At 40.6% G+C, this 21,767-nt stretch overlaps 1 protein-coding gene across 3 annotated transcripts in view; it reads left to right on the top strand.

Moving 5' to 3' along the window:
- The first annotated feature begins 1,833 nt into the window (after positions 1-1,833).
- Positions 1,834-21,767, top strand: part of LOC106586070 (collagen alpha-3(VI) chain) — a 40,582-nt gene continuing 20,648 nt past the window's right edge. For all 3 annotated transcript variants that reach the window (XR_006762029.1, XR_006762028.1, XM_045707918.1), the window contains exons 1-2: positions 1,834-2,106; positions 18,302-18,415. Coding sequence is in view for 1 of the 3 variants with exons in the window: in XM_045707918.1 (XP_045563874.1) it covers positions 18,328-18,415 (88 nt within the window). In the remaining 2 variants the exon portion in view is untranslated. The remainder of the gene's footprint in view (positions 2,107-18,301; positions 18,416-21,767) is intronic.

The raw sequence follows: 21,767 nt of genomic DNA, 5'->3' as shown, positions 1-21,767 counted from the left end.
TTATATTCAAATGTAGGAACTGGGTTCTACAGTTTGAACCCCTGCCGTGTCAGGAGTTCAAAGATCGAATTTGTTACATTCTCCTACATTCATTTCACATTTCCACAAACAAGTCAGTTAAGAACAAATTCTTATTTACAATGACGGCCTACCCCGGCCAAACACGGACGACACTGGGCCAATTGTGCGTCGCCCTATGGAACTCCCAATCACAGCCGGATGTGATACAGCTTGTATCAGATCTAATGTGTTATATTCTCCTACATTAATTTCACATTTCCACAAATGTCAAAGTGTTTCCTTTGAAATGTTATCAAGAATATGCATATCCTTACTTCAGGTCCTGAGCTACAGGCATTTAGATTTGAGTATGTAATTTTAGGTGAAAATTGAAAAAAAGGGGCCGATCCTTAGCTAACGTAACGTTAGCTAGCTAGCTAACAAGCTATAAACTAATGAAAACATTGTTTAGAAAGTTGTTTTTAGTTGCCTGGTTTGCTAGACTGACATATACTGAATACATTTATGAAGTGATGGGTTTATTGGTGTTAAAATATGTCAGTAATACTAGTTTGGACTACCAGGCTGCTGATGTCATGCAGCCTGTCGTTTTTGTCTTTATACTTTTTCATAACGACAACGGCAAGTTTTATATTGGACGACAATAGAATATTCATGATGTCACTGCCACAACTGTATACAGACATGTCGATAGACATAGTATAAACTAGCCTTTAGTCTTAATCTTTGGTTGTATACTACTGTACCCACTGTTTAGCACATGGCTCACATGTGAATCCTTAAAGAGATGGGTGGGGCTAAGGATTCAGAGGGTGTGAACGATGCTGAATGGGTGTAGACAAAGAAGAGCTCGCCAGTAGGTTTACCAAAATATTCAAGGACCATTTTCTCAAAAGTGTGGTTACAAGTTTATCAACCTTCAATGATAATTACTTTCACATTGTTCCTCAACTGTAGTGTATGGTATACCATTTTCTATCTCTGGGTCTCTACTTTCATGCAATATAAAAAAACAACACAATTTCAAATTTTACTACATGAGACCGAATCAAGCCGGTCGATCACATTTTTGAAAACTTTTACTTCACTACATTCATAACGAAAATAACTTACTTTTTACTCCATACATTTTCCCTGACAAGAAGAAGTACTCGTTACATTTTGAATTCTTAGCAGGACAGGAAATTGGTCCAATTCACACACTTATCAAGAGAATATCCCTGGTCATCCCTACTGCCTCTGATCTGATCTGACAGACTCACTAAACAACAAATGCTTTGTTTGCAAATAATGTCTGAGTGTTGGAGTGTACTATCATAAACAAATAAAAACCTAGAAAATTGTTCCATCTTGTTTGCTTAATATAAGGAATTTTAAATGATGTATACTTTTTTCTACCACTGACCACCACATGCCAGTTACTTATCTGAAACTGCTTGCAGACTTTACTCAACTGTGACATCGCGAACAAAAACAGAGTAAAGAGTGATAACTCTCACGCTGTTTATGTGTTGCTGTTTTTACCTTTTGAAACAAATATCCAGATCTCTGAATAGCCAGATTATCCAAAAAGGGTCCTTTAGAGATGGAGGAAGAAACGGAAGGAGGGAGGTGAGAAGAGAATCTCACTCCAGGTTTGTGACATCATATTCCCCACTGCTTCCATCCAGACCAAACAGGGCTGTGCGTCTGGTTTTCATTTAAGACCCCCCCCCCCCAATCTTTCCCTTTTTTCCCCTCTTTGGAGAACGTGGGAGGAGGAAAAGGGGAGTGGCAGTGCTCCAGGGGCTTGGGAGTTTGTCCCGTCTCAGCCTTAGTCAGAGCCACAGATCCTCTGCAGAGCGATTTGAGAGGGTGTCAGTCTGTGTCTGAGTGCTTCATTTCATTGTGTGCCATTGTTCCCAATAACCTGCTCCTCTGCCATCATCCGCATCTCCAGCTCACTCATCTGCCTTCCTTCGGGAGGAGCTGGACAAGCCAGCTGCACAGAGGGGAAATACCAGGAGGATAATGACCTAAAGGCCTTTGTCATTTTGCAGAATTTGTTTAACCAAAGACTGTGGAATAAAGCTAGTTCAGCTCAGGGTAAGTGTTAAACTCTCTCGGATTGTTTTAAAAGGTACTTTTCGAAAGTAAATGTGAGCATGCAAGCCCATAATCATAGTTTTCTTCTGACATGTTAACTTTAAGCTCATAAATATCAGACACTAATTGTTTGAAGGCAGAGTGATACCTGTACTTAGAGGGAGAGAGGCGTGGAAGAGTTAGAGGTGAGACATAGTTACAGTAGGGGGAAGTAGGAGTGCTTTAGCGATGCAATGCCACAGGACATGTGGAGAGCAGTACAACGAGATGACAAGGCGTGTGTCTGCTCTCTATCTTTACTGGATCAGAAAAAGCTGCACTTCTGCATCTAAAATACACGATCTCTGCAACTCTGAATTGAGTGCTTGTTTTAAATTAGTTGGGGTGTGGGGGTAGTTTGCTCACTGTGGAAACTCCCTTATTAAATGCCAGCATCAAAGTGAGATCCAAGTGGAGATCATTTATCTGACCAGAGTTGTGAACATATAAAGTACTGAATTCCACAAAGTGGTGCAGTCGCGCTCTCCTCCACAGACGTGTGGTGCACAGGTTTTTGTATTAATTCCGATGTAGCATTAATTTAAGGCAGGGGAGTCAAACTCATTCTATGGAGGCCCTAGTGCCTGCAGGTTTTTCTTTTCAATGAATCCCTAGAGAAACAGGTATGGGGAGTTCCTTACTAATTAGTGACCTTAAGTAATAAATCAAGTTCAAGGGAGAAGCAAAAACCTGCAGCCACTCGCCCCGCCGTGGAATGCGTTTGACACCTGTGATTTAAGGCTTAACCTTTTCTACAGGCACATTAAAACAGCAGCACTGACTGAAATGTGTGTTCTTCAAGAAGCTCATGTCAAAGTGTCCCAGAGTCACTTGTTCCTTAATTGTTGATGTTAATGCGCATATTGTCTTTTTAGCATTTGGGCATTTAGCGTAACATAAGTGGCCCCCAATAGCTGTTTGTTGAAATAAATATGTTCCTGAGTGATAGAAATGGCTCGACATAGACTTATGATTCCAGCGTGCTAAGTGTGTCCCCACATTGGCGTTTGAGCACCACCAATCGGTGGTGGCTGAGTATAGAGATGTTTTCAGCTCGGTCCCAGCTATAAACCACACCCTCCGGAGCGAATGGGAGAGTGGAAAGTGTGACGAGAGAGCGTTTTCCATACCCCCAGCCAGATGGACTGTGGGAGTTTGGTCCTTCCATATGAAATCCAGAGTCATGGAAAACCAGGTGTGCATCATTAACCTTTACCCTCACCCTTAAGAGTGAAATTATACATGAGTATTTTTGTAAGTGCTCAATCTTTCCCATTTCACTCCCAAAAATGTACTCCCAACACAGTTGTACTCCCACAGCCAGGCTTTTTGGGAAGCTCTTATCATAAGACACTAGCAGAGCAGCATTATGAAAATTCTTAGTGAAGGAGTTGTTTTGTGAATCAGCCTAGCTAAGCATTATTGCTTCTCTATGCTCTCCAGCAAAGTCTCTGTTTTTTACACACTGCAGCACATAGACATTTGGGGGGGGGGTTGCAGTCATTTTATAAGGCACACCTGAAAGAGTTGTCCCCAAGGTGATTTATTTCAGAATGAACATTTGCGCCAAGTTTCACGACTTCATGATTCACTTCAACTGATGCCATTACTCTTTTGAATGATGAATGTCTAGATTAATTTCTAGTTGCACAATAGATTGTTGTTCCAGGCTACGTGTGCCATTTTAAAATTGATGCAGTTCTGTACTTGAGCTGTTCTAGTCTAATTTATATGTAACCTTTATTTATCTAGGCAAGTCAGTTAATAACAAATTCTTATTTACAATGAAGGCCAACACCAGCCAAACCCGGACGACGCTGGGCCAATTGTGCGCCGCACTATGGGACTCCCAATCACAGCCGGTTGTGATACAACCTAGAATCAAACCAGGGTGTCTGTAGTGGCGCCTCAAGCGCTGAGATGCAGTGCCTTAGACCGCTGCGCCACTCGGGAGTCAAATAATGTCTAATTAATTTTTTATTTCACCTTTATTTAACCAGGTAGGCAAGTTGAGAACAAGTTCTCATTTACAATTGCGACCTGGCCAAGATAAAGCAAAGCAGTTCGACACATACAACAACACAGAGTTACACATGGAGTAAAACAAATATACAGTCAATAATACAGTAGAAAAATAAGTCTATATACAATGTGAGCAAATGAGGTGAGATAAGGGAGGTAAAGGCAAAAAAGGCCCATGGTGGCAAAGTAAATACAATATAGCAAGAAAAATACTGGAATGGTAGATTTGTAGTGGAAGAAAGTGCAAAGTAGAAATAGAAATAATGGGGTGCAAAAGAGCAAAATAAATAAATAAATACAGTAGGGGAAGAGGCAGTTGTTTAGGCTAAATTATAGATGGGCTATGTACTGTGGGGGGAAAAAGTATTTGATCCCCTGCTGATTTTGTACGTTTGCCCACTGACAAAGAAAGGATCAGTCTATAATTTTAATGGTAGGTTTATTTGAGCAGTGAGAGACAGAATAACAACAAAAATATCCAGAAAAACGCATGTCAAAAATGTTATAAATTGATTTGTCATGAAGTGTACTCTGCTTGCACAAAAATATATTATTCAAGAAACATGAAGTTCATGTGAATACATTGCATTTAATGGGGAAGATCAGTGTCACAATCTTGAAACCTACAGATAGGCATCACAGTATTCAAACGGGGGGGAAGATACGTGTCACAATATAAACGCCTAGAGATAACTGTCAGAGACATGATCCCTAAGTGAATACATCGCATTCAATGAGATTTAATGCATTATTTGAATATATATGCATCAAGTAGTTCAGGGTTTCTCAAGCTCGGTCCTTGGGCACCCCCTGGGTACACATTTAGATTTTTGCCTTAGCACTACACATCTAATTCAAATAATCAAAGCTTGATGATGAGTTGGTTATTTTAAATCAGCTGTGTAGTGCAAGGGCAACAACCAAAACGTCCACCCGGGGGGGGGGTCCAGGACTGAGTTTGGGAAACCCTGAAGTCAATTGCATTCATGTCTGTCGTTTTTCTACTTCTCTCTGTTCTCTAATCCCCTCTCTCTTCTCTCTCTCAATATCTAGGAGAGAGAGAGCACGAGAGAAGGGAGGGGAGCGAGAGAGAGAAAAAGGAGGGGAGCGAGAGAGAGAAAGGAAGGGAGAGAGGGAGAGCGAGAGAGAGAGCAAGGAGGGGAGCGAGAGAGAGAGAGCAAGGAGTGGAGCAATGAGAGGGGGATTAGAGATAACAAACAGACATGAATGCAATTGACTTGTCAACTACTTATCTATGCGTCAATCTCATTGAATGCAATGTATTCACTTAGGCATCATGTCTCTGATGATGGTCACTCTGACAGAGCTCCAGAGTTCCTTTATGGAGATGGGAGAACCTTTCAGAAGGACAACCAGCTACGCAGCACTCCACCAATCAGGCCTTATGATAAAGTGGTCAGACGGAAGCCACTCCTCAGTAAAAGGCACATGACAGCCCACTTGGAGTTTGCCAAAAGGAACCTGAAGTACTCTCAGACCATGAGAAACAATATTCTCTGGTCTGATGAAAACAAGATTGAACACTTTGGCCTGAATGCCAAGCACCACATCTTGAGAAAACCTGGCACCTTCCCTATGGTGAAGCATGGTGGTGGCTGCATCATGCTGTGGGGACTGGGAGACTAGTCAGGATCGAGGAAAGATGAACGTAGCAAAGTACAGGAAGATCCTTGATGAAGACCTGCTCCAGAGCACTCAGGACCTCAGACTGGGGTGAAGATTCACCTTCCAATAGGACAACAACCCTAAGCATACATCAAAAACTATGCAGAAGTGGCTTCGGGACAAGTCACTGAATGTCCTTGAGTGGCCCAGCCAGAGCCCAGACTTGAACCCAATTGAACATCTATGGAGAGACCTGAAAATAGCTGTGCAGCGACGCTTCCTATCCAGCCTGACAGAGCTTGAGAAGATCTGCAGAGAAGAATGGGAGTAACTCCCCAAATACAGGTGTGCCAAGACTTAAGGCTAATATCGTTGCCAAAGGTGCTTCAACAAAGTACTGTATAAAGGGTGTGAATAGTTATGTAAATGTGATATTTCAGTTTAAAAATATCTACGTTTGCAAAAAAATCTAAAATCCTGTTTTTGATTTGTCATTATGGGGTATTGTGTGTAGATTAATGAGATAAAAAAAATTCTGTTTTAGAATAAGGCTGTAACGTAACAAAATGTGGAAAAAATCAAGGGGTCTGAATACTTTATGAATGCACTGTAAATCACCAATACATTTCTTTGTAGTCCAACAAATATTGCTATCAGGTTGTAACTCACAGCTGGCCTGCTGTGTACAGGCCAGCTGTGTACAATGTACAATGGTACATTGTTTGCTTCTTACAGCCATTTGGGATGCAGTGTTTCAGTTTCAATTACGCAATATTTTGGCCAAACTGGACAAATGTAACCAAGGCTGGGAATGTCAAACAATCAAACTAGCAATGGCAATTATCACAAGTCAGTCATAATGTCGCTAAGTAATAGGCTAGCTTATCTATACGTGTAGTTATTTATTTAGCAAGCTAAAAACACAGAGCCTAATGTTAGCTAGCTAGCTTCTGGGAGGATTTTGTCATTGGACAAGTGTCTGACTTTTTCCCCCCATATCGTTTTTCTGTGGCTACAGCTAGAGATGCAGGTGTCATTTGGTTAGCTAGCAAGAAACGTGAATCACTTCGCTTACTAGTTTTGCTGGACTTGAATGACTGTTACAGTTAGCATATCTCTTAGTGGTACAGTAAATCAAATGTACTTGGCATTGATCAAATGGGCATGCAGGTAGGCAAGTTCCCATTCAGTTGTCACAACGTGGGGAGGGACAAGTACTCCTTGGCAGGCAAGCTGCAGAAGGGCTAGCAGGCTTTATTGAAGAGCATGTTGTGTCTCAACTAATGGCGGGCATAAAACCAAAATATCAGATAATGTAAAATATGGTCTAAGCTACAACGTATGCAAATATGCAAATATTTTTTGATAAGTGACATATAAGGTTAAAAAATGTACATTTTTTTCAAGAAATTACAATAGTTTGATAAGCCTGTTTGTAAACTTGGAAAAATACTAATACAAAAATATAAATGCAACATGTAAAGTGTTTCATGAGCTAAAATAAAAGATCCCATAATTTTCCCATACGTACAAAAGCTTATTTCTCTCAATTTTGCCACAAGTTTGTTTGAATCCCTGTTAGTGAACATTGCTTCTTTGCCAAGATAATCCATCCACCTGACAGGTGTGGTATATCAAGAAGCTAATTAAACAGCCTTACACAGGTGCACTTTGTGCTGGGGACCATAAAAGGCCACACTAAAAAGTGCAGTTTGGTCACACAACACAATGCCATAGATGTCTCAAGTTTTCAGAGAGTGTGCAATTGGCATGCTGACTACAGGAATGTACCAGAGCTGCTGCCAAATCATTTAATGTTAATTTATCTACCATAAGCCACCTCCAACGTCATTTTTGAAAATTTGCAGTACGTCCAAACGGCCTCAAAACCGCAGACCACGTGTAATCACACTAGCCCAGGACCTCCACATCTGGCTTCTTCACCTGTAAGATCGTCTGAGACCAGCCACCCGGACAGCTGATGAAACTGAGAATTATTTATGTCTGTAATAAAGCCCTTGTGGGGAAATACTCATTCTGATTGGCTCCCCATTGGCCTGGGTATAGGGTATAGGCCCACCCATGGCTGCGCCCCTGCCCAGTCATGTGATATCCATAGATTAGGGCCTAATTTATTTATTTCAATGACTGATTTCCTTATATGAACTGTAACTCAGTAAAATTGGTGAAATTGTTGCATGTTGCGGTTGTATATTTGTTCAGTATAATCTCAACTGTTTATCTTTTCCAGTGATGAAGACATGGATTTCTCATGGTATGGTGGGGTATGCAAAATAAGTCAACTTTGAGCACCTTTATCTCTTCAATGTTTTGTCATTCGGGTCCAAAAAGTAACTTTCTGAGCGCTTCTACATTGGGAAAATATGTATGGAAGGTTTGTTGAAGTCAAAAGGCGCTCTGTCAAAAAGTGATTGAATTCAAATGGATTTAACCGACAATTAGATGTTTGTAGCGCAATTGCTGATGATAGAATGTGGGTCTGCTGATGACAATTTATGTTGCTAGAATGGAGCGTGGTGGTGGGACCCAATAGCTTCAGTATGATGTGAGTCTTGAGTCATTCACTTTACTGTCATGCAAATGATGCCAGTCTCATGGTAATTTACCATTAATTGACATAAACATGTTTAGCATCTCCAGTTCTCCACACATACAAGCTGCATACCAGCCGCTGATGCTCACCTTTTAAAAAGTCAGATACATCTATTTAATATACAGTTGAAGTCGGAAGTTTACATACACTTAGGTTGGAATCATTAAAACTCGTTTTTCAACCACTCCACATATTTCTTGTTAACAAACTATAGTTTTGGCAAGTCGGTTACGACATCTACTTCGTGCATGAGACAAGTAATTTTTCCAATAATTGTTTACAGACAGATTATTTCACTGTATCACAATTCTAGAGGGTCAGAAGTTTACATACACTAAGTTGACAATGCCTTTAAAGAGCTTGGAAAATTCCAGAAAATGATGTCATGGCTTTAGAAGCTTCTGATAGGCTAATTGACATAATTTGAGTCAATTGGAGGTGTACCTGTGGATGTATTTCAAGGTCTACCTTCAAACTCAGTGCCTCTTTGCTTGACATCATTGGAAAATCAAAAGAAATCAGCCAAGACCTCAGAAAAGAATTGTAGACCTCCACAAGTCTGGTTCATCCTTGGGAGCAATTTCCAAATGCCTGAAGGTACCACGTTCATCAGTACAAACAATAGTACGCAAGTAATAACACCATGGGACCACGCAGCCTTCATTTCACTCAGGAAGGAGACGTGTTCTGTCTCCTAGAGATGAACGTACTTTGGTGTGAAAAGTGCAAATCAATCCCAGAACAACAGCAAAGGACCTTGTGAAGATGCTGGAGGAAACAGCATCATTTTGTGGGGGTGCTTTGCTGCAGGAGGGACTGGTGCACTTCACAAAATAGATTGCATCATGAGGAAGGAAAATTATGTGGATATATTTAATTAACATCTCAAGACATTGGAGTGGCCATCACAAAGCCCTGACCTCAATCCTATAGAAAATTTGTGGGCAGAACTGAAAAAGTGTGTGAAAGTAAGGAGGCCTACAAACCTGACTCAGTTACACCAGCTCTGTCAGAAGTAATGTGTCACGTCCTGACCAGTATAAGGGTTATTTGTTATTGTAGTTTGGTCAGGACATGGTAGAGGGTATTTGTTTTATGTGGTTTGGGGTGGTGTTTTTGTAGAAGAGTATTTGATTTATGTATTCCGGGGTTTTTGAGCACTGTTCCTTGTTAACGTATTTCTATGTTTAGTCTAGTTAGTTGTAGTTCTATGTTTAGGTTAATGGGGGGTTGGACTCTCAATTGGAGGCAGGTGCTTTCTCGTTGCCTCTGATTGAGAGTCCTATATATGGGTATGTGTTTGGTTTGGTGTTTGTGGGAGATTGTTTCTTGTTTTGCGTGTGTGAGCCTTACAAGACTCTTTAGTTGATCGTTCATTCTTTGTTTGTTATTTTGGTGTTCTCTTTGAGTTAAAATAAACATCAAGATGAGCATCCACATTCCTGCTGCGTTTTGGTCCTCCATTCCAGACGACAACTGTGACAGAATGGGCCAAAATTCACCCAACTTATTGTGGGAACCGTGTGGAAGGCTACCCGAAACATTTGACCCAATTTAAACAATTTAAAGGCAATGCTACCAAATACACTCAATTAGCATGTACACTTCTGACCCACTGGAAATGTGATGAAAGAAATAAAAGGTGAAATAAATCATTCTCTCTGCTATTATTCTGACATTTCACATTCTTAAAATAAAGTGGTGATCCTAACTGACCTAAAACAGGAGATTTTTACTTGGATTAAATGTCAGGAATTGTGAAAAACTGAGTTTAAATGTATTTGGTTAAGGTGTATGTAAACTTCCGACTTACATTTTACATTTACATTTTTAGTCATTTAGCAGACGCTCTTATCCAGAGCGACTTACAGTAGTGAATGCATACATTTCATACTTTTTTTTTCTGTGCTGGCCCCCCGTGGGAATCGAACCCACAACCCTGGTGTTGCAAACACCATGCTCTACCAACTGAGCTACAGGGAAGGCTTCAACTGTAAACCATCACAATAAATCCATTATTTATATTAGGCAGGTTTAAAAAACCATTATGATATGAAGAAAATGTATTTCAATAGAACATAATATAAATTGGCCTACTGTATGTTATGTGGCTATGCGCCATGCCATAGGCTGTAGGCTTATTCATTTAGCAGACAATACAGTGTATGCTTATAATCCTGTGCCATTATTTTATATTATAGTAAGAAGAATATAATTAAATTTAGCTGAATAAAATATATATTTTTCCCATTCCGGAGGGAGTGCGCAAAAGAAGTGGCTATGTTGAGCATAAACATTTGAAACATAACTAATGACCACAACTACAGACCACAATCTAAAAACTACTGACCACAACTCTTGACCACTGGCCACAACTACGCACCACAACTACTCATCACAACCACACAACTGCTGAACCACACAACTACTGACTAAAACTACTGACCCCTATTAACCACAACTACTGACCACAACCACACAAATACTGACCACAACTACTGACCACACAACTATAGAGAAGATTTCTAATGATTCCCTGGTCTGGACAACCTGGAACAATACAGAGAAGTGTTATAATTCTCCATAGCTTCGTCTTCCTTCTCAGGATTGTACCCCCTGCTCTAAATAACTCAACTAACTAGTTTGCCTGTATGTAAAGAGAAGGTATGTTGATTCTGCTGCTCCAATTGGATAGGGCGGAGCTGTCTGTTCACTCGCTTCATATTTCCCCCGATCACTTCTCGTCACAATTCTTTCCGTTTTCAAACGCAACAACTGTAGTTTAGACACTGACCACAACTACTGACCACAACCACACAACTACTGATCACAACTACTGAACCACACAACTGCTTACCAAAACTACTGACCACAACCACTGACCACAACTACAGACCACAACTACTGACCACAAATACTGACCACAACCACACAAATACTGACCACAACCACACAGCTACTGACAACAACCACACAGCTACTGACAACGACTGGCCACAACCACACAAGTACTGACCACAGCTACTGTCCACAACCACAAAACTGCTGACCTGAACTACTGACCACAACCACACAACTACTGAATACAACCACAATACTACTGACCACAACCACACAACTACTGACCACAACCACTGACCACAACTTAAAGATTGTTGTACACTAGCGGAACCCATCCGACTTGAAGGAGCTGGAGCAGTTTTGCCTTGAGGAAATGACAAAAATTCCAGTGGCTAGATGTGCCAAACTTATAGAGACATATCCCAAGAGACTTGCAGCTGTATGTCACGGCTGTCAAAAGGAGAGGACCAAGGTGCAGCGTGTGTGTAGTTCCACATTTTATTTACTCTGTGAAACTATGCAATACATCAAATAATCAAATAACTGCATAGACGCAACAACAAACCGTGACGCAGAGAAACAAACACTACTCAAAAATAATCATCCACAAAACCCAGGAAGAAAATCCCCTACTTAAGTATGATCTCCAATTACAGACAATGAGGACCAGCTGCCTCTAATTGGAGATCATCCCAAACAAACCAACATAGAAATACAAAAACTAGAACCTAAGAACATAGAAATAGAACACATAGAATAAACCCCCCTGTCACGCCCTGACCTACTCTACCATAGAAAATAACAGCTTACCATGGTCAGGACGTGACACTGTAATTGCTGCAAAAGGTGTCTCTACAAAGTATTGACTTTGGGGGGGTGAATAGTTAAGCACACTCAAGTTTGAAGGTTTTTTGTCTTATTTCTTGTTTGTTTCACAATAAAAAAATATTTTGCATCTTCAAAGTGGCATGTTGTGTAAATAAAATGATACAAACCCCACAAAAATCCATTTTAATTCCAGGTTGTAAGGCAACAAAATAAGAAAAATGTGGGGTGAATACTTTCGCAAGCCACTGTATATATAGTATATCTCAAATGTTTGGACACACCTACTCATTCCAGGGTTTTTCTTTATTTTGACTATTTTCTACATTGTAGAATAATAGTGAAGACATAAAAACTATGAAATAATACATATGGAATCATGTAGTAACCAAAAAGTGCTAAACAAATCAAAATATATTTTAGTTTTGACATCCTTCAAAGGTGCCACCCTTTGCCTGGATGACATCTTTGCACACTCTTGGCATTCTCTCATCCAGCTTCACGAGGAAGGCTTTTCCAACAGTCTTGAAGGAGTTCCCACATATGCTGAGCACTTGTTGGCTGCTTTTCCTTCACTCTGTGGTCCAACTCATCCCAAACCATCTCAATTGGTGATTGTGATTGTGGAGGCCAGCTCATCTGATGCAGCACTCCATCACTCTTCTTCTTGGTCAAATAGCACTTACACAGCCTGGAGGTGTGTTGGGTCATTGTCCTGTTGAAAAACAAATTATAGTCCCAATGAGCGCAACCAGATTGAATGTCGCAATCGCTGCAGAATGCTGTTGTAGCCATGCTGGTTAAGTGTGCCTTGAATTAAAAAAAAAATAAGGCTGGCTGTCAACTGCTTTTATTGTAAGCCTTGAGACGGTACCATCCAGCACATCTAGAAGGGAGTGTATTTCATACCGAACCCATCCCTTGAGATGTCATAGAGGCTTCATCACAATTTCAATTGGTGGAGTTCAAACGCTAGGGGCAAAAAGAGCTAGATTTACTATACTGAACAAAAATATAAATGCAACATGCAACAATTAAACGATTTTACTGAGGCTTACAATAAACGCAGTTGACAGCGAGCCTTATTTTTTTTAAATTCAAGGCACACTTAACCAGCATGGCTACCACAGCATTCTGCAGTTCATATAAGGAAATCAGTCAATTGAAATTAATTCATTAGGCCCTATTCTATGGATTTCACTTGGCTGGGCAGGGGTGCAGTCATGGGTAGGCCTGGGAGGGCATAGGTCCACCCACTTGGGAGTCAGACCCACCCACTGGGGAGCCAGGCCCAGCCAATCATAATTCGTTTTTTCCCCCGCAAAAGACCTTTGTTACAGACAGAAATACTCCTCAGTTTCATCAGCATACCAGGTGGCTGGTCTCAGATGATCCCGCAGGTGAAGAAGCCGGATGTAGAGGTCCTGGGCTGGTGTGGTTATACGTGGTCTGCAGTTGTGAGGCCGGTTTGACATACTATCAACATTTTTGGAGGCAGCTTATGGTAGAGAAATAAACATTCAATTCTCTGCCAACAGTTCTGGTGGATATTACTGCAGTCAGCACGCTCCTTTAAAACTTGAGACATCTGTGGCATTGTGTTATTTGACAAAACTGTACATTTTAGAATGGCCTTTTATTGCCCTCAGCACAAGGTGCACCTGTGTAATGATCATGCTGTTTAATCAGCTTCTTGATATGTCACACCTGTCAGGTAGATGGATTATCTTGGCAAAGGAAAAAGGCTCACTAACAGGGATGTAAACAAATTTGTGTAGCACATTTTTTAGAAATAAGCTTTTTGTTCGTATGGAAAAATTCTGGGATCTTTTATTTCAGTTCATGAAACATGAGACCAACACTTTACATATTGCATTCATATTTTTGTTCAGCCATACACTGAGACCAATATGTTAATAGCCTTCTGTCTTATGTAACCATACCAAACATAACATATCATACTCATTTGAGTGTCCCAGATTAACATTGCCGAGTTAAATAAAGGTTAAAAATAATAATAATAATAATAATAATAAACATTTACTATATTACGTGTATTCTATAAGACCAGGCTGTTGCAACGAACTGGCAAAATAAAGGCCAGAATTGAAGTGTTTCACTATAACTAAGCCTAAAAAATGAAAGTTACTCTTTAAATTACTTATCTATGTGAATAGATCTGAGGGTGAGAAAAACATGTCATCCGATGATACTGTACACATTTTCATTTTCACCTGAATTTTACCCATTAGCGTGTAACTTCCCTATTTCCCCTTCTTCTCCATTAACTTTCAATTGTTCTTAATATCATCACACACACTTTCCTCACCATAATCTGTGCGTCATTGAGCTGCCCTCCGCTGTGAGTTGGCTGGAGTAGCTGCCAGAGCACTGTGTGAGGGCACTTAGACCGTAAAATTAACACCCCTGTGGCTCAACTATGGGCATATGGCTGCGCTCACCTTCATCATTATGTTAATAGTGGATACCTTCCCAGTCATGGGCCATTTATGCCAGCCAAAGATATTACATTTTTTGTCCCCTTTCGCTTGGTGACAGCGTTTATTTGTCTATGCAAGAAAATTCCTCATTGCCGAACAGCTTAGTTGCCAGTTGGAATTGTAAATATGGGTTTATGGTGGGATTATAAAGTGAAAGAGAGCTGAGGTTGGGCATTGTATCACGCAGAAAACAGCAAAGTCAGCACATGGTGCTGTATTTAGCTCTTTCTGCACAGAAATGTCCGCAGCGTGACATTATCAACAGAAATTCCATGGTTTAGAATACCTATTGGGTGTGCTAAGGTTTCCACCATACAGTATCTATGCAGGCTTACTATTACATTTTGTGGGGATCTAGTGATCTAGTGATGCTGCACTGGTGAGTGTGTGTGTGTGTGTGTGTGTGTGTGTGTGCGCGCGACTTGTTTGAGACTGTGAATCTCAGCTTGGTCAGCAGCGTACAAGGAATTTGATTACTGTTTTTGTAAACATTTTCAGAGATCCAATGAATTCCTAAGCTCAGCCAATTTGGTGTATGTCCTTCAGTCATGGCATTTCTATGAAGGTCTACAAAAATGCAGACCTGGGTTTAAATTCTATTTGAAATCATTTCAGATACTATATCTGTTTTCAGGGCTCTAAATGAAACATTTTAATTGGTAGCACTGGTGCGCCTAACTTAGAAAAGTTAGGAGCACCACATAAAATGTGTGTATATTTTTTTTATGTATAGCCTACATTTGGCCTATATGAATCATACTTATTCTCCAGAAGAAGATACCACTTTTCCTTTATTTCTGTGCCACCAAATGTTTGCATATACTGGTGTTAGTCGGCTGCATGATATGGACAACAAATCTTATTGTGATTTGATTTGCGATATAGGAATCATAGTATAGAATGATTATTCAAATTCTATGGTGGGTGTTGTTTGGCATGACAACAAATTAAAACGCCAGGTAGGAGTTATGACAGGGTAGGAACCAATGTTGATGGTTTAAATTGTGTCTTGGAATATCCGATTCCATGTGCTTTCTGTCTGTGCAGACTGCAGGAAAAATGAGAAATTCTAATAGAGAATGCAAAAAAATGGGATGAGTCCCTTCAAACTGCCAATGGGAACAAGGCTTTATTGTGTAGTCTATCTGAAACTCTCTCTGGGTTTGGCCTTAATCTTACTTTGGCAAGAAATCCACAACTGTTGCACACACTCTTTCCTATGAACATTTGATTGGAACAACGTTTGTCTGTTTGATCTTTCTCAGGATTTTTTAATTTCCCTCGACGATACTTAACATCACAATAAGGGGAAGCTGGACTAAATATAGAACACAAACCCCACCGTGAAACTAGACTTTCCAGTCCAACAACCTTCCTAAGAACACAACTTTAATAGATGGAAAATATGCCCCTCGCCAACAGTAGATAATTAGCAATGTAGACTGAACAGGTGGTTTTGATCATGCCATTAGGCTCTACAAGTCCAAGTTCTAGCTCCAGTTCGAGCTCAATATCACCTATGCTGCTACTTATTTGGACAGACAGAAATGAGCCACCAATGATAGCACTCTAAAAGAGACATAAACTAACCGGAGTGTGGCTGTTGTTTTGAACCCTTAACTGGAGGCATTTGCTGGCAAGTGCCTGTTGTTGATGTGGTTAACCTCTAGAGGACCCCTTCCCGCTCTGATCCCGGTAACGGGATTTATTGACAAGATACCATGGAGGGAAATTCAAAACTGCAAGAATCTAATAATTTCAATTTCTCAAACAATCAACTATTTTTCACCATTTGAAAGATAAACATCTCCTAAATCCAACCACATTGTCCGATTTCAGAGGCTTTACGGCGAAAGCATAAAGTTAGGTTATGTTAGGAGAGTACATTGAAAATAGCTGTGTGTAATGTTTTGTCAATTCAAAGACAGGCGTCACCAAAAGCAGAAAACCAGCTAAAATTATGCACTAACCTTTGACAATCTTCATCAGATGACACTCCTAGGACATTATGTGATACAATACATGCATTTTTTGTTCCATCAAGTTCATATTTATATCCAAAAACAGCATTTTACAGTGGCGGTGAAATTCAGATTTTTTTTCCCTCAAATGCTTCCAGTGAATCAGCGTTACAATTTACAAAATTACTATTCGAAAACATTGGTAAATTATAATATTGTCATTCAAAGAATTATAGATTAACATCTCATAAATGCTACCGCATTGCCAGATTTATAAATAACTTTACTGGGAAATCACACTTTGCAATAAACGGGGTGCTATGCTAAGAACAATAGGCTAGGATATACAGGTTAGCACCATCTTGGAACCATCTAATATCAATAATACTATTGTAAATAATCCCTTACCTTTGATTATCTTCATCAGAAGGCACTTCCAGGAATCCCAGGTCCACAACAAATGTGGTTTCTTTCGACAAAGTTCATAATTTATGTCCAAATAACTCCAAGTTGTTCCATGTTGTTAGCGTTCAGTAGGCTCCTCAAAATGTAGGGGGGGAAGTCACGACGAAAAGTAAAATAAAAAAATCTATTTACGTTCGTTCAAACATGTCAAACGTTGTTTAGCATCAATCTTTAGGGACATTTTTAACGTGAAACATCAGTAATATTTCAACCCGACCTCTCCTGTGTCTTGAAAAATGTTTTGGAAAATGTCTCGCCTCACATGAACGCACAGGTGCGCGCAATAATGAAGTGACGACATCCCAGGGACGTCAACTTCTCTTCCTTGTCATTCGTTCTCTGTTCATCATAGATGCTTCAAACAACTTTATAAAGATCGTTGACATCTAGTGGAAGCCGTAGGAAGTGCGAAATGAATCCTTTGTCACTGTGTGATCTATTAGCAATGACTCGAAAATAGTACAGCCACAAAATTCTCATTTCCTGCTTGTATTTTTCTCAGGTTTTTGCCTGCCATATGAGTTTTGTTATACTTACAGACACCATTCAAACAGTTTTAGAAAATTCAGAGTGTTTTCTATCCAAATCTGTTAATATGTATATCCTATCTTCTGAGTTGGTGTAGGAGGCAGTTAAAAATAGGCACATATTTTTTTTTAAATTCTCAATACTGCCCCCTAGCCCCAACAGGAGAAATACATTGAAAACCCCTTTGTTAGACAGCTTTGCAGTCTTGGCTAGTCCTAGCTGACATCGTGGTAGTAGTGGATCCCATATTTCTACACATAGTTCCATGTGATGGTAGTATGAGGTATTTTTTCTCCAATGGTGTGTTGAAGAGTAAAACATAACTCTAAATATGTTGTTGACATTAGGAATTTGCTTTCACCGTGTGATGACCGTGGAACAGGGAGGCAACCAAAAGCAACAACTTAATTTAGGGTTCCGCTAGGTATTCACAGGGCTTCATAATGTCCCTGTCAGAATGATAAAAACTCAGTCTTGTAAGTTCTTCCATTTTGAAATATATGCTCATTTTACGATGTTGATGGATGATTATATTGTATTGTACTTGAATAATTAATACTCAGATTATAAAGCATTGATGATGGCAATGTTAAAGGGAAACTGACACATTTAGGACTACTTCACAAAAATGCAACATTCAAGTCTTCTATTGCTTTACCTACTATGATGTCATTATTTTTTTCAATTATACTTGCCATAGAGACTGTTACATGCTGTGATGCTGAAAAGAACACCAACCTTCCATGACACTTCCTGTTCTATTTCATTTGTAGGTGTTATTTTTGGTGCTGGGTAGAAGATGCGGAAACACCGGATGTTACCGCTGTGCGCTCTTCTGGGCGTACTGTTTGCAGGACTGCTGCCCAAACTTGACGCTCAAGAGGAAGGTAAGCTTGGCTAGGTTTCTTTTCTCAGTTCAACTTGTGTTGCCCTGTCTTAGGCCCCTATTACTTCACATACCCATTGATCTTAGTAGCACCTGGAATCCTCATTTGTAACTGTGACTATCCAGGTTATGGATAAATCGGTGGATCTGTGCAAGTGCTGTTGAGGATGATCCTTGTTATTTTCAGCACAAATGAGTCAATTGGCCAAAATGTTAGACATTTAAGAAAAAATTAGGAATGACAATGCTGATATTTCTGAGCACTGCCGTTAAACTGGAGTTGGATTGATATGTATGTGTTGAGGTTCCCCCTTTCTTGAAACAAGAAACGTTTGGGTACAAAGTCAAAGCTGTCTAGTTCCCTGCAGGAAGTCAAAGGTATTTTCATGGTGTGAATGAGAAAAGCTTAACATGAGGTCTACTCAGGAATTACTGTAGCCTTAGAGTCCAGTGTCATGTTATGGATCCCTGGCCTCGCAGTTCCGCCTCATTTATGATAGCCTTCTGGCAGGTGAGGTGAGCTAAGGTGTACTGCCTTAATATTTTAGCACCAGTTTATAGCTTATTTTACATGGTACATTAACAGGGTCGTGATTGCAGTCATACCACTGGACTTGGCCTCTTTCACAGCTCGGTGAGAGTCCTCAAAACCGGGTTTCTTCTTTTGAAGATTGCGCACAAGGGCTGGCCGCCGATATACACTTTCTAGTGGATTCGTCCTGGACCATGGGACAAAAGAACTTTCAGCACGTCCAACAGTTTCTGGAAAGTGTGGTTAAAGCTCTGCATGAGGGTGGCGGTTTTCCCTCGTCCAGCATAGTGGCTCGCCCAAAACCGAGTTCCAGCTGATCATGTACCAATCTCCGCTGGGGGCCCTGGCCCACATCCGGGCCATGGCATACTGGGGAGGTGGCACCCGCACGGGCCTGGACATCCTCACCCAGGAACACCTGAATGTGGTGGCGGGTAGCCGTGCAGGCGAGGGTGTGACCTAGGTGGTGGTGGTCTTGACAGCCGGTCGCTCCCAAGATGCAGGTACTGTGGCTGGCCAGTGTGAAGGTGTTTGCGGTTGGGGTGCAGGACACGGTGGACTGGGAACTCAGGGAGATGGCTAGTGCGCTGCAGGACACACTAGTGTTCAGCGTAGACTCTTTCCTGGCCCTGCGGGGGGTAATCCAGGACTTAGTGGTGGTGGGCTTGTGCGGCGCAGTGACCCAGGCCGGGGTTGCCCCCGTGGTTGTCGAAGCCAAATGAGTGCCTCGAGATGTGACACGTACCAACAGGTGGCTTGTGTCACTACCATACTAATGCCTACATTATCATTAAAAAAGAAAGCAGCTGCGAATGTGAGGCCATGTCTAGATGGAGTCCTGTATTAACACGATTAAGGGGTATTTAACACAATAACCCTCATTCCACCGTCCGGCACTCATTAACATCACTGTTTCTCATCACATTTAATTTGCCTGTGATACTTTAAGATCACCACCCAGGTTTGCATGTGATTGACACTGCTAATACTTTTCAGAAGAGGGCTTTTGATGGCACTGGTGACTGCTATACCTCTTACAAGCCAGATCAACCAATTTATAAAGCTTGTGCATGAACTGAGAACAGGCCATCTCAGTCATTTGGAATACCCAAATCACCATTAGTTTGCCATTTTAGTTTGCTACAACAACATTGACTATGTAAAAGTTATAAGCAGGATCTTCAAACAATTCAACATTCATGGCAGACTGTTACAGGTGGATAATAATCTATTCACATTATACAGTAACAAGTAACAGGGTATTAACTTCAATAATCTCTTTTTTTGTCGCTCTCTCTTTTTCTCTCTATCATCCAATACACATAGATATTTAGAACACCTTCAGTCCATGATCTTTGCTCTACAAAAATCACATAGCTGCTTTTGTCTCATTGAGAACAAACCTCCATATATTAGCCCCTTATGACTTAGATCTTTGAAAAAGCGAATGAATAGCAGTGACAAATGGTCTCTCCAATACCGCCTCCCAAATCACAGAGAGCAGCTTTTAACGATGGCTGACCATCCACCCACTGCTTGTGTGTCTTGTTTGTTTTTTGTGTTTAGGCTATGTTTTATCAGTTACTGTCTTCATAACTGTGTAAAATATGTGCATAATATTCTACAACTGAAACAGTAATGAACCTGCCTGGACTCATCCTTGACTTGCAGCAGAGCCTAGTTTTATCCGGTATAATATTGACAGGGCAAATGTAGTGTAATATCAACAGAGCAAGTAAAATATAACAGCTTGGCACAATGCACAATAAAATGTTCCCCTGCCCAGTAACTAGAATATGCATATAATTATTGGCTTTGGATAGAAAACACTCCAAAGTTTCTAAAACTGTTTGAATGGTGTCTGTGAGTATAACAGAACTCAAATGGCAGGTCAAAACCTGAGAGATTCCTTTACAGGAAGTGGCCTGTCTGACCATTTCTTGAACTTCTTTGCCATCTCTATCTATTACAAAGGATCTCTGCTCTAACGTGACACTTCCTACGTCTTCCATGGGCGCTCAGAGCCCGGGAAAAACCTGAATGTCGTCATTCCAGCCCCAGGCTGAAACACATTATCGCCTTTCTCAAGTGGCCGATCAAGGGACTGTGGGCTTAGGCGCGTGCACTGGCCGCCCCCGTCTTTGTGATTTTTCCTCTGTTTGCCGAAAAGGAGATTCCCGGTCACGAATTGCGCCATGCGCGCGACCCTGATTTACCATTTCGGATAGTTTCTGGAACGCACGAACAAAACGCCGCTATTCGGATATAACGATGAATTATTTGGGACCAAACCAACATTTGTTATTGAAGTAGCAGTCCTGGTAGTGCATTCTGAAGAAGACAACAAAGGTAATTATCATTTTTGTTATAGTAAATCTGATTTTGGTGAAGGCTAAACTTGCCGGGTGTCTAAATAGCTAGCCCGTGATGGCTGGGCTATGTACTTAGAATATTGCAAAATGTGCTTTCACCAAAAAGCTATTTTAAAATCGGACATATCGAGTGCATAGAGGAGTTCTGTATCTATAATTCTTAAAATAATTGTTATGCTTTTTGTGAACGTTTATCGTGAGTAATTTAGTAAATTGTTAGTAAATTCCCCGGAAGTTTGCGGGGGGTATGCTAGTTCTGAACGTCACATGCTAATGTAAAAAGCTGTTTTTTGATATAAATATGAACTTGATTGAACAAAACATGCATGTATTGTATAACATAATGTCCTAGGTGTGTCATCTGATGAAGATCATCAAAGGTTAGTGCTGCATTTAGCTGTCTTCTGGGTTTTTGTGACATTATATGCTAGCTTGAAAAATGGGTGTCT

Source organism: Salmo salar, chromosome ssa25 (assembly GCF_905237065.1).
Source record: "Salmo salar chromosome ssa25, Ssal_v3.1, whole genome shotgun sequence".
NCBI classification, from domain to species: domain Eukaryota; kingdom Metazoa; phylum Chordata; class Actinopteri; order Salmoniformes; family Salmonidae; genus Salmo; species Salmo salar.
The sequence above is the reverse complement of the archived record's forward strand: the minus strand, read 5'-3'. Positions and strand labels throughout refer to the sequence as shown.